The sequence below is a fragment of the Vulpes vulpes genome, chromosome 4 (assembly GCF_048418805.1).
Source record: "Vulpes vulpes isolate BD-2025 chromosome 4, VulVul3, whole genome shotgun sequence".
Classification (NCBI taxonomy): Eukaryota; Metazoa; Chordata; class Mammalia; order Carnivora; family Canidae; genus Vulpes; species Vulpes vulpes.
The window spans coordinates 80,092,459-80,106,012 of NC_132783.1; the positions used below are offsets into that span (position 1 = coordinate 80,092,459).

At 51.2% G+C, this 13,554-nt stretch overlaps 1 protein-coding gene across 2 annotated transcripts in view; it reads left to right on the forward strand.

The window, feature by feature from the left end:
* Nucleotides 1-13,554, forward strand: part of HK1 (hexokinase 1) — a 66,528-nt gene that overhangs the window by 7,319 nt on the left and 45,655 nt on the right. Inside the window, exons 1-2 of one of the 2 annotated variants that reach the window (XM_072756213.1) lie at nucleotides 2,975-3,482; nucleotides 10,562-10,724. In XM_072756213.1, the coding sequence (XP_072612314.1) occupies nucleotides 3,366-3,482; nucleotides 10,562-10,724 (280 nt within the window). In that variant the 5' untranslated portion in view covers nucleotides 2,975-3,365. Of the gene's footprint in view, nucleotides 1-2,974; nucleotides 3,483-10,561; nucleotides 10,725-13,554 lie in introns of those variants that run through there. The other variant, XM_072756212.1, reaches the window with a different exon arrangement.

Consider the following 13,554-nt stretch of genomic DNA (forward strand, 5'->3'; position numbering starts at 1 on the left):
TTCCTGTGTGGATGTATGCTTTCATTCCTCTTGGGCGTATGCACAGGAGCAGCATTGCTGGGGGAGCCTTGTCTTTATCCGCCTGGAGAAAGGCATCGTCCCCATTTAGAAGTGGGGAAAATGAGGCCCCCAAGGGGTGAAGTGACTTGCCAGAGACCACAGAGTTCGTTAGTAATAGGGACAGGAACACTACCTGGTCCCCTGACTCAGAAACCCATGTTCTTCCCACCATACCACACCCAACCCTCCCATTTTGTTGTTTAGGCAAACAGAGGCTAGGAAGTTGAGGGATGACACAGAGCTAGGCACAGGCCCCCCCCCCCCCCCCCCCCCAGATTCCCCAGGCCTTTTTCTCTCCTTCCCATCCTCCCCAAGACCAGCACTTTGGCTTTGCTTGCTCACCCCATGCCTCTCTTCCCTTGCTCAGCGTTGACTAACTCCCTCCCCTCGGGGAGGAAATTGGCCCAATAAAGTCTTAAAGTCTTTCACAGTGAAATGGTAGGGATTTCCTGTTTTTTTTTTTTTTTTCTTTTTCTTTTTTTCAAATTTCTCCCGGTACTCTTTCTATTTGTCTTCCACCCCCATCCTTGTTTGCATTTAAAAGAGGACCCCCACCAAGGGCAATGCCTAACCTTCAAGAAGAACCTCTAATACTAGTTTCCTTGATTGGGGTTTGCCCAGCCCTGTTACTCAATCTGACCTCTTTCCTCTGGTGACTCCTGGTGCCTTCTCTGATGTCTCTTTGGATGAGTGGGAGGGGTGGAGTAGGAGACCCAGGCCACTGTCCTTGTCAAGGCACCACTGTCACCTGTGCAAAGTTCTGTTCTATGTAAATACTTTCACATGCTTGATTTCGTGGAGTCCTTCCAGCAAGCTTGGATGTAACCATTTCTTCCTCCGTTTTACATACGGGGCAGGTGAACCTCAGGAAGTGAAATTGATGTGATCTTGGTGGCCAGAGAGCAGTAGGACCAGGGTAGGGCCGCAGGTCTGTCTGACACCCGTGGGAAGATCTCGCCACACATGCAGAACTAGGACCGTGGTCCAGGGCTGTACACTTCCAAAGTGGTACATTGCAGTAGCCCTTGGTAGAAACCATCACCCAAGGCTCCCATAATGGGGGTGCTAGAGCTGCTGTCCAGAACAGGAGCCACTAGCCACACACGGCTACTGGGCACTTGTAATATGGTGAGTCTGATTGCTTTGGGATGTACTATTAAGTATGAAGTACACACAGGATTTCAAAGACTCTGTGTGACAAAAGGATAATGTAAAATGGCTCATTAATAATTTTAAAAGCATTGCTTAACCTGTGGGAATAATATTTGGGATATATTGAGTTAAATAAAATGTTATTAAAATTAATTTCATCTGTTTTTTTTTTTAATGTGGCTATTAGAAAGTTTAAAATGACATATGTAACAGAGCTCTGCTAGATAATGAATTTTATGGCTAAAGTTTGGGCAGAGACACTATGTAGTTAAAGTGGTGGGTTCTAATGGGTCCTTGGGCCTTACTGTCCTCACCTGTAAGATCAGGAGGCTGAAATCCATGATCTCCAACAGAGCCTTCTAGCTTGAGCAGTGTGGTGCTGGCCGGCAAGCTTTCTGGGCCTCAGTTTCTTTATTTGTCAGATGCAGTAAATGATTCCTGCCTTGCTGTCTGCTCATTTATCCGATTAGAGAAGGGATGTCGAAGCACTTGGAGAGCATACAGAACTGTATGAATGCCAGGTGTTGTCATTGTGGGCCACCCAGGACACACCTATAGGCACCGTGAGACGCATGGCCAGGGAGAGTAATCCACTGTGCCAGGGAGCTCCTACACCATGTATGAGGGCCAGAGGGCAGTTTTCTTTGTTGCTGTTTTACTGATGGCAGTGACTTGTCCAAGGTGATGGGAGGGATGGTGAGTGCAGCTGGAGGAGGCCTGAGGTCTACTCACATCACTGCCCTGTTTGCACCCCATGGCTTTAGGGTCTGGTTGTCTCACAGTGAAAGCAAAACTGCAGTTTGGATACTCTCCTCTCTCTTGTCTGGAGGTACTTGGGGACGTTGGGAACTGTGAGTCTGGAGGCTGGCCCCAGCCCAAGCCATCCACCACAAGGCTGAGAATTAAGCCTGTTGTTCTTGCCCTGCCACATTCCAGGGTGGTTCCATTCCCCTTGACGCCACTGGGTACCTCCTTTATTTTGAGCTGGTTCAGTGTGACAGCTTTGCTCTCATCCTGAGCCAGAGCTTGGTCTCTCTCACCAACCAGGAAGCGCCTATTACTGGGTCTTAGTGGGTATGAAGGTCGCCAGGAGGACCTTGGGCATGACCTCAAGGCCCTTACTTGGTTCTCCTGGCAGGAGGATTCTGGGGAATGAGGGGAGGAGCGTCAAGCTTGGAGTCTTGAGCTGGAGCTGCACGGTTTTCGGGTGCTTGGGGCCTTTCACTTGATTTCATGGCCCCAGATGGAGGCCTATGTAAGGTGGCGCCCGCATGCCCACCGGGCAAGTGTGCAGATTGGATCAGGATAGGTTGGTGTGCCCAGCATGAGCCCTGTCCATACTCAATATCTCCTTTCCCCAGTCTCTTATCAAGAACAGGGATCCCATCTTCCTCCTGATTTTTTGTGAGTAAACAGAAGTGTTGTATGAACAATGTGTAGTGCCCAGTCCATGCTCGTTGAGAGGGAGCTCGCAGTTGAGCTGCATAAAGATGGTGGATGAAGGTGAAGAACCCCCGTCAGGGCCCTGGGCTGCCTGAGGAAAAGAACCTGATAATGTTTTAACATGCCGAAGGGATCCTCCTGGCTCTGGTGATGTTTGCGCACGCCTCTTTCAGGAGCCTCTGAAGGGGAATTTATTTTCCCAAACACATTTCCTCTGGTGACTCCCAGGTATTTAGCCGTTTCTGGGAGGCCTGAAGAGTGGAGTGAGAATCTCGGTTATCAGTAGGGCTTTGTGTCCAAGGCCTCAGCCTTGAGATGCAGATGTTGTGGGGAGAGGGTGGTTAGAGAACTAGAGAACGCCCAGAACACTCTGTCCCTGAGGGAGAGGCTGTTGGCCCCATGTGGGTCCCCAGGAGGCTGTTGTGAGGGGCTGGTCCAGGAGACAGGCTGGGCCATTCAGGGAAGAGGATCCTCTGTCCTTATCTGAGCCAGCAAACCCTTCTGAGACCTCCCTGGCTAGGCGTCACCAGAGGCCTTCCCGCCCAGCAGGGCAGGCACCCAGGGCAGTGAAAAAGACACCCCGAGAGCTTGGCAGAGGACGTGAAGGGCCTGGAAGGCATGGTGCTGGTCCCCTTGGTGCTCACAGACTAGCTGGAGGCACAGATCATGTGTGTGTCGCTGCAGCTCCTGGGAAAGGCTCTGACACGGCCATGTGTCCACCAGGGCAAATTAATTCCTACATAGTGGACGCTGACGGCCAAGGGGATGTTGAGGACAGGAGCAGCTGGTATTGGGCGGGGCAGATCATGGCATGCCCCTCGGAGGAGGTGAGTCTGGAGGTGGACTGTGGGAGAAAGAAGGGGTGAGGCGTGGAGAGGCCCTTTTCGGGCTGAACCAGCAGAGTGGACCTGTGGATCCGTGAGGAAGGGCCTTCGGGGGTCGGGGGGTCAAGAACCAATGGTTCTTGACCCCATTGGTTCTTGACCCCAGGCTGCCTGAGGAAAGGTAGGCGGGTGCTGGAAGATGCTTCCTATGGGGAACCTGCAGGGTAAAAATCTCTCTTCTTGTGGCCACGAGGAGCTGAGCAGGAGCTGCCTTCCCAGGTGCCAAGAGCAGGGCTGGAGCCCAGGTTCCTTGGGCTGTCCCCTACAGCAGTGAGGTGGGGCTGGGCCCCCAGGAGCCTGGCAGCGGGGAGGAGGGGCTGGGACCCTGGCCGAGGGGCAGGAGGAGGGGGGCTAGGCCACCACATGCCACGGCAGGGGGATAACCTTTAGGCCCACTGTGGTTTCAGCTTCCCTCCCAGGGTTTTGCGAAGGGAGACGAGAACAGGTCAGACAGCTCGTGGCTGGTGGAGAGTGAATGAGGAGTGGCACGCCTTGCTGCGAAGCAAGGGAGCCATGCTGCTTCTAGAGTGGATGGGGCTGTGGCATTAATGCCATGCGCATTCCCACATCTCCCTGGTCTAGGAAGAACCTGGCCTGGGTTCTCCCTCTCTGGGCTGAGCAAGGAAGCTTATAGAGGAAGAAGCACAGGACCAGGAGCCAGGGGACTTGGTGTCTACCCCAGTTCTCTTGCTCACCAGTGGTCACCTTGACCATTTGAGGAAACTCTCTGGCCTCTGATTTTTCCTCAGGGCAGTAGAAGTGATGACACCTGTCCTGGTTCTCTGGATAGGATAGTTCAAGGACCAGTATGTGAAAGTGCTGTGCAAAGTAGAGAGGCCTTTATAGTTCAAGGTCGTGTGAGCATGCCCACATTACAGATGGAAAAACTGAAGTCCCTAAGGATATTAAACCCAGAGGCAGACATTACCCTGTCGGTGCCTTGTCATTGAACCAGGCAGGGTCCTGAGGAAATCCAGTATGGCTGTGGTGCGAGTCTTAAAGGCAGGTCCTTGAGAAAATAAATAGGAAGTTGGGGTTAAGATTTCAAAGGATAAAGTGATTATGATTCCATTTTTTCCCCTCTCCCACCTCCTCCCCCCAGGTATTATTCTGTTTTTGTAAGACAAAATAAAAAAGGCAAGCTCTGTATTGTATGAGTGTTTAGGTGGAAAAACTATCTGAGTCTACAAAGCTCTTAGCCGGGAATTCTCTGGGAAGATTGGGGGAAGAACTCTTACTTCTTACTTTCATGTATTTATGGGTTGGGTGAATTTTTTAATAATAAGTATATATTGCTTATTGTTACCATGACTTACTATTAGTTAAAAAAAAAAAAAAACAAGAACAAACAAACAACCTGATAAAACAGTACAATGTTTCAGAAGAATTTTGTCAGTCTTTAAGTTGCCGTGGTTTGGGGCATATGGCTGTTCTACCTTTAGCAGCCTCTTCTATAGAAAGGGTCGATAATGTTTGGTAATCAGTGCATTTCTCCTAGGTATCTAGGTAAAAGGAGTCAGGGACATGTGATTCCCAGTTAGCCAAGGCATGGAGGGAGGTGGCCTCCCTTTTGGTTGTTTAGATGGGAAGGTGGGAAACGTTATTTGATGTTTACCTTGTTCGTGGCACAGTATTACAATTTTCCCGGTAGCTCTCTGAGGTGAAAGCATTATCATCCACTTTAAAAGTGAGGAAGGCAAGACTCAACCAGGTTAAGTAACTTGTCCAAAGTCACACAGCTAATAAATGGCAGGTCCTGAACCCCGGTCTTTGAATCCACAGTCCCCTGTTCTTTTCACCACGTGAGAGATCATGGAAATGTGTAAGGAGAAGCCCAACACAAGGGCTTAGAAGACCTGGAATCTAGACCCGGCTGCCACTAGCAAACCATGAGACCTGCTGTGAGTCACGGGACTCAGCTTTCTCTACTATACAATGGAGATAGTGTTGCTTCCTGCCTACCTACCCCGGTCATGGTGGTGGAAGGGGTGCTAACGTTAGCGCCTGCCTCATGCCCAGTCCCTGGCGTCCACAAGCTCATTTCACCTCTTTCTGTGACACCCAGACGAGATAACATGTGTGACAGTCCTGTGTATGAAGGGCAGGGCCCTCTGTAGATACGAACTATTATTAAAGTGACAACCCCCCGGGACCAGTTCTCTCCTGAGTCAGTGCCCCTAAGAAAGAGAAGTGAATCTGGTGTTGAAATCTCTGCTCTGTCCCTTAAGCAAGAGTTTTCTTAACCTTCCACTGCCAGCTACTCAGTTCTCTTTGCAAGTAGAACGTCTCACTTGGCAAGTTCACTTGAAAGGCCTGTGCCGGCACCTCCAGTCACACCTGCTGGCCGGCCTCGTTCTTGGTCGTGCAGGAGAGTGCAGGACAGAAGCAGAGATTTCCATGGCCTGCCCCCTTCCCCGGGGGCTCAAAATGCCTGGGCCACCGGGGGTTACCGCGCCGCCTGCCACAAGGGCTTGTTCACTTGGGCATGTCTGGTCTTGAATTGGTTTTTTGTACATGTTCTGTTGGGAGCAGGAGGTGGGGCTGAGGTCAGGCCCAGAAATGTTTGAGGTTTAGCCCAGGGCAGGGCCCCTGGATTCTTTCATTAGCTGGACAGCTTTGGGCCAGAGGAGCTTGGTGAGCCTGCCTTCTCTCTTCTGGCATCCCGTCCTGCTTCGGCTGTGGTCCAGCTTCTGGAGCTGCTGGGAGCGGTCAGGCTTTCTTGGTCTACAAGACGGACCATCCAGGACAAGTGTTGGCACAGTATTAGGGCACCTTCCCTCCAGGGGACAGTGAAAGATGCCTGGAGATGGGACGGGGGTCCTTGTCAGTCTCGGCCAAGAGACTGCGGGATCCAGCCCACTATGTGGTATCTGGGAGCCCCTGGCACCTCTCCGTTCCCTTCCTAGTTTGACCAGAGTCCTTCACGCGTGCGTCAGCTACTGCGTGTGAGAGGGAGCACTTCAGGGGCTGGAGGGTTCCTGTCACGGATTCCTGGGAGCCTCTGGCCTGTGACAGATATGCCAAAGGCTGAGGCTTACAGCTTGCAGCCTCCAGAGGATGGGCTGTGTTGTGCCCTCCTGTCACCAGAATGTCGAGGAAGGGGGGGGAGGCCCAGGAGCGATTCTTTGGGCTCTGGGTTGGGCCAGAGCAGCCAAGCAGCAGTGGTTTGTGGAAGTGTGAGTGAGAGGGAGGGAGGGAGGACGGAGGAGACGAAGGATGTGGAGATGCTGTGGAGACGGGATAGAAATAGAGAAGTTGAGAAGACCATAGATTTTGGCCAAAGCGCCAAAGACCAGAAGTCATCCTTCCTCAGGTCTGCATCCCTCTGCCATCCTCTGCTCCCGGGCTTCTGGCCTCCTGCAGAAACAGCTGCTATCTTGCTGGGTGTCTTGCAGGGGGTACCGAGATGTGTTGGGCAGGAGTGATTAGCCTGACACTCTTCTTCCCTCCCACCACCCATGGCCTGTTCCACTTTCCCAGGTGGACAGGGCAGCCCAGCCCGCTGCCAGGCAGGGCTGGTCCAAACAAGAGGAGCGGGACCCCTTGTTCAGTGAGGCGCCAAGCACTCTGGGTCCCTGGGAATATTCTACAAGTGTCTCTTGACCTGCGCTTTGCACCAATGTTTCCTGTATGGCTTAACAGGCCCTGGTCCACATGGCTTGGACCCACTGAGTCCTGCACTGGGTGCCACCTGGCTGGTGGTGCAGTGGGTACCTGGCTAGCCCACCCCTGACCCCAGCATTTATGCTGGATCAGAGGCTCCTTGAGCTCCCGAGGACCGGTGGAAAGGGTTCCCCTGGGCTTACTTCCATTCTGATGGGATCCAGGAGGCCTCGGGCTCACTTCCAGCTCAGCTTCAACTTATACCTTCTTTTTGGCCCCCATTTCCACATCTCTTCTAAAAGGAGTTGTCCCACATAATGATTCATGAACTTGAACCAGAGGAGGAAAGCTCCCTCTCCATAGATGCTTGGGGGCTGGCTTGTCTTCTGTGTCCCCAGCCTACTTCCTCCTTTGAGCTTCTAGGCTCTTTTTTTTTTTTTTCTCGGATCTGTGTCCCCGTGCTAACCTGTACCTTGAGTCTGGAGGCAGAATGGCTGTGGAGCTGCAGAGAGCCTTGCCTTTTCTAGAAGCTTCTTCCTGTCCAGCTGGAAAACCTCAGCAGCTTAGCTTGGGCTTGCCTTCCACGGAATAGGGGAACTGGCCTTCCCCAAGGGATGGGGACGTTTATAGGGAGCAGTGTTAGACTTGCAGGTATGAGACCTGACTCTCTTGGCCCTGTCTTTGAACTACTAATCACTTTGCTTTTTGCACCCTGATCTGTAAGATGGGGAGCAAGAATGTGTCCCTGATCGGGTTCTTTTGAAGGTTAAATGACATACTGGATATGAAAGCACTCCGTATACTGTGAGCCGTAAGATAAATATCAACTAGTATTCTAGCATTTGGTATGAGTTAAATTCCTCTTTTGTGCCAGGCAACCAGGTGAGTTCCTTTCCCTAGGGAACTCATGTTTTATCAGAGGAGATAGACATATGTAAGGTGGGGTGGGGAATGTGACAGTGGGAACGTGTCCCAAGTGCTAGGGTAGCAGTGTGGTGATTATTGATTATTGCATAGTCTTGCTCCCGCTCACCCATTCTCTCACCGACAGTCGATCTCTCTGAAATGCAAATCTCATTGTTGCATACTTGTTAAAGTCATCCCAAGGCTCACTGTGTTTTGAGATCAAGTCTAAATTTGTTCATGTGCTTTATGAGGTCCCGCACAGTTTAGTTCCTCACACTCTTTCTAGTTGCCTCACACTGTGCTTGATCTGTATTGAATTTCTTTCCGTTCCTTCCTCAGACCACCCCCTCCCTTGCCTTTGGCCTTCACACATGCTTTTGATTGTGCCTGGATGCACACTCCGACATCACGCCTCCAGGAAGCCTTCTCAGTAGACTCCTGCTCCTGTGGCTGCTCACACACACTTGTATCGTGACTGCCTCCCCCCCACCAGACTGTGGGCACCATGACAGCAAGTTCTGCTGATCTGGTGCCAGTCTTGGGGGTAGAACAGAGCGTGTCTTCTCCTGGGGCCGTGATTCTGGCAATTTCTACTTTAGCTCTTGGTGGTTTCTGATTGCCCTTCTCTGCATTGCTTTATCACAAAAGGGAAGGGAAAAGGTGGTCATGGTAGAAGAGTTTAGGGGTGGGGGCAGGGTTGTCTCTGGCCACAGAGGACACTGGGGGACTCCTGCCAATGTGCTGATTATTCATGAGGCAGGACACAGGCAGTGCCTGGGGGAGCACAGGGCATGGAGACCAGAGTGAGAAGGCTGCCCAGGCCCCAAATATGCAGAAATAACCTAGGGCTGGGGACTCTGTGTCCTTGAGTCAGGACATTTCCAGCCACCCTGCAATGTGAACACGAGATGCCATTCTCAGAAGCAAATAAGCATCAAGGTCTTTTTGGCTTCATTGGGTCATAAATCTGTCTCTCCATCCACGGGAGCCTTCTGTGTGCAAGGCTGCGTGCAAGGCACTGGGAGGTCAAGGTGAACAGAGCAGACACGGTAAAGGTGACGGGTACAGAAAGCTATGATCCAGGTTATTTTGTGTGGGGAGATCAGTGCTAAGGGAGGGGTCGTTTCCAGCCGGAGGAGCTCTGGCATCTGCGGAAGGAGGTGAGATTGGATCTGAACCTCGAAGGGTAGGGAACGTTTGGATAGCTGGGAAGAGAAGGAAAGGCTTTTTGGTGGGAAAGCCCAGGCACCCATCAAGAATGGTAGAGGTGTTGAGGCCCGAGTTCAGAGAGCACAAAGCCATACCTGGAGAGTGTCGGTGCCTCGGGCATGGAAGACATGGCAAGGCTTTGAGCAAGGGAAAGCATTGACCAGGGTTGTACTTTAAGAAGGTGAATGTGGTGGTGACATACTGGATGGGTAGGAAGGGAGAGAGATTGAACATGGAAAACCATTACAGTGGAGGAATCAGGAATCAGGAATGAGAAATCCAGGCACATGGCTATCAGGGCTTCCTAAGCCAAAGAGGAGCAAAAAGAATGAATGGCGAGTGAGACAAGGTGACTTAGAGCTGGGTACACAGTAGGTGCCCAATAAGTTCTTTCTGAGAGACTCAATGGGCAGATAATACGAAGGAAGAATGGCCAGTAACAACCTAGGGGGTCTGAGGTTAGGAGCCTTGGTACCTTGAGGAAAATGGGGAGCGCCCAGGAAGAGCAGCGGATTGGGTGGGTGCTTGGAATGGCTTGGAAGTATGGGCATGCCGGCCCTGGCCCGTGGGGATGGTGGGGTTGAAGTAGTCCCTGCTCTGGGCCTGCCACCCAACATCCTGTAGAATTCCAGCCCTTTGGCCACTGTTTCCACCTACCTAGAAATCTGGCCCGAGGAAACCCACCAGCACCACTGTCTCATGTTAATACTAATAGCTGATGTTTATTGAGCACTTTCTGTGTTCTAAGGACTTCTGCATTCCATCAGGTCTTAAAATTGCCATCTGTGAATTAGGTCCTATTTATTGTGTCAGTTTCTCAATTGAGGAAACTGAAATTCACACAGCTGTTAAGTGATGGTGTTGGGATTTGAACCCCCCACCCCCCACCATGGCCAGCTCTGGCACCCTTGTTCTTAACCTTGGTGACACTGCCATCCATTTGAGGATGAGCCAGCTACTTCTCACAGAGGAAAGGAGTCATGTGCAGGGCTAGGGCACCTCTGGCATGTGCTTGGGATCAAAAAGGCAACTTCCATGTGACATTGGAGGATTGGAAGTGACTTGGAGCTACCTAGTTTTACAGGAAGAACTGGGACTCAGAGCATTTGCAAGACTGCTTTGAGGGACATGGCTCATGGCATTGTATGACTGCCCATCATGTGGTGTATCAGAGTTTGTGGGAGCTGGACTGTCCTAGACAGGCGGGTACCTCACCCTGTCCTGTCCCTCCCCAGCTAGACTCAAGCTGAAACGACCTTCTTCAGGCTTGGCCTCACTCTCTTTCCTTCTTATCCTTACCCTAGATTGACAAGTATCTCTATGCCATGCGGCTCTCTGATGAAACTCTGATAGACATCATGACTCGTTTCAAGAAGGAGATGAAGAATGGCCTCTCCCGAGATTTTAATCCAACAGCCACAGTCAAGATGTTGCCAACATTTGTAAGGTCCATTCCTGATGGTTCAGGTGAGTCTCTCACCCAGAGATTGGGCTCTGAGAGCTGAATTCTTTGTGAAAATGTCCTTCCAACTTTCTTTCATTTGTTCATTTATTCCTTAACTCCTCCACTCATCCATCCATCCATCCATCCATCCTTCATCCTTCCATCCACCCACCCACCCATCCATCCTTCATCCTTCCATCCACCCACCCACCCACCCACCCATCCATCCTTCATCCATCCATCCATCCATCCATCCATCCATCCATCCATCCATCTAATGTGTGCCAGGCACTAGAGATACTTTGGTTGGACAAGGCTGATCTGCTCTCATTGGACTGACTGTCTAGTGGTTAACAATAAGAAAGGGAGTGTGTATGGACCTTACAGATGCCGTGTGGGTTGCCCTTATGTCTCTAGAACATGAAAGGCTCCAGAACAAATGAAGAGTTCATTTTAAGAAAATCTCTTCATCAAGGACACTAAGACCTCCCTTCAGATAAGTAGCAATCCCAGTGGCCAGCTAGATATTGGACTCAGAGGGGAGATTCAAGTTCCCATGTAAAAAAAATTTTACAGATGCTAAATGAAAGTAGCCCCTAAAGCAGAGGAATGGTGAGGGGAGGTTGAAATGGAGAAAAAAAATCTCTTGTCAGCATGCATCTGTGTAGCTCATGCCCCACAAAGGGGAGTTGGGGGCTCCCCATGAAGTGTCAGTACCCCTTCCCCAGAGGAGTGGGCTGAGCTCCTGCACTTGGCAGAGTGGAGGCTGAGAGTATGCAGCTCAGCACACTCCGTGGAGGCCATTCTGTCTGGCTGACCCGCAGCTAGTAGTTTTCAGGGGCAGGTGCTGTACCAGCCCCAGCTTGGCACACTTCCAGGAATCCTGCTTGGAGGGGTGTTCTGTGCTCTAGACTGGGGTTCATCTGCTGCGTGTGCGAGGAGAGAGATTATGGGGAAGTCTAGTTTCTCTAGAGGCTGGGAGTCCACGCCCTGAGAGGATGGCCCTCACACATGTCCGCTGTTTCTTCCCTGCTCTGGAGGCTTGTTTCAAGCCTCGATTTGGAGCATCTGGTACACAGCCTGCAAAATGGATGTCAGGAAAACTGTTGGTGTTCACAAAGGATGGGTAAGGGCACAGCTTGTTGGAGAGAGACTGGCCATGGTGGGAAAGGCCTGCTGGACCTATAGTGCTCTTTAGGAGTCCCCAGTGAGATTTGGGTGCTAACAAAGGGCATTGGCTCTGTTGGCCACACAGGTGGGGTTTGTATCATGTGGAAATTGGCTGTTGGAAACCTATTCCACCTCCATCCTTTTGTTTTCTTTGAGGTGCTGGTTACCAGCAGTTTTAACTTTTTAATAACGACTAATTCTGGTCATCAGAGTGATGGGATGGTGGTATGTCCTGGGTTTTGTCCTGATGTCTCTGGCTTTGTGGTTCACTCCTGCTTTCTCCCAGCTCTGGATAGCACCCACATCCAGGAGCATTGAGCCTCTCCAGGATTAGCAGAGTTCTGTCGGAGAGGCATGGCTGGGCCTGCTTCCAGCTAAAAGAGGAGGAATGGGCGGTAATGTGGGTGTGGGCGGCCCTCGGAGGGCCCCTGCTCTGGCTTTGCTTGGGAGAGCTCAGAGGGATACCTGATGCCCGTGGGGCACCTGATCCTGTGTGACTGGCCCAGGGCTAATGTGTCCAAGGACCATATGTCACACCAGGACCATATGTTAGCAGGGGGTGCTCTCCTTTACTCTTTCAGAAACCATTTGCAGAGTTGAGGCTCTCTAAGTGTGATGTTACTATGTCAGTAATCTAGCCATTTACCCCTCTCAGCTCCTTTTTAAAATAAGGCTCAGAATTTAGACTCACTGGAGAAAAACACTCTGCAGCCCTCTCCCAGACATTCACAACAGATGCCAAGACACTCTATCTAGGCACTGAGCTGTCCTGCAGAAAAGAAATCGTTTAACGTGGCTTACCTGCCTTTTCTCCTGACCTTTGATCTTTTCTTACCCACTTCATCCATTTTGAGACACTTTTTAGTTTGAATGTCTCTGAAATCAGTAGTGCATCGTGCTATCATTGCATCTTAAAATTGTAGCAGGCAGCGTTCGTTCTTTCTCCGAGATATGTAAAATAATGACGTGTCTGACGATCCTTGGTGTCTTCGGAGTGATGACATCTGTGGTGACTAACATGCCATGCCGGGGAGCGCTGTCCTGGGGTTGGTGGAACGAGAGCCAGCAGCCCGGGCTCCACGCCTCCTTTTGAGCCTCTCTATTCTCTCCAGTATGGATACAGCCAAATATTTAGGGCCTCTGAGGAGCACAGAGTGGTGTGAATAGAAGGAAGATGAGGAGATGGAACCAAAGCCCAGAAGTTGAGGGACCCCCTTCCTGTGCGGTGCCGGGGTCTGCCCATTTGCACTTGGCACCCAGCCCTGCCTGTGTCTTTCCTGGCTTCCAGTGGTGGTGGGCAGCCCTTGGTGCTGCTTGGCTTGCCAGCTGCATGTCTCCAGTCTCTGCCTTTGTCATTATAGGGCATTTCCCTCTTGCAGGGACCTAATCAGATTCGGCCCCACACTAAGGGCTCATCTTAACCTGATTACATCTGCAAAGACCTTGTTTCCAAATAAGGTCAGGTTTACTGGTCCCAAGGGTGAGGACTTCAGTATATCTTTTTGGGGGACACAGTGCAGCCCTAACACACACTATATATAGGCTTGCTCCCTATATCTATTCCTAATATTCATGGCTGGGCTCAGTTCATGTGCCCTGGCACCCGCACTCCATTTGGAATGAACCCTACAGCCCCGTGCAGGCATTGACATTGATGCCAAGGCTTCACATCCCTGACCCCAG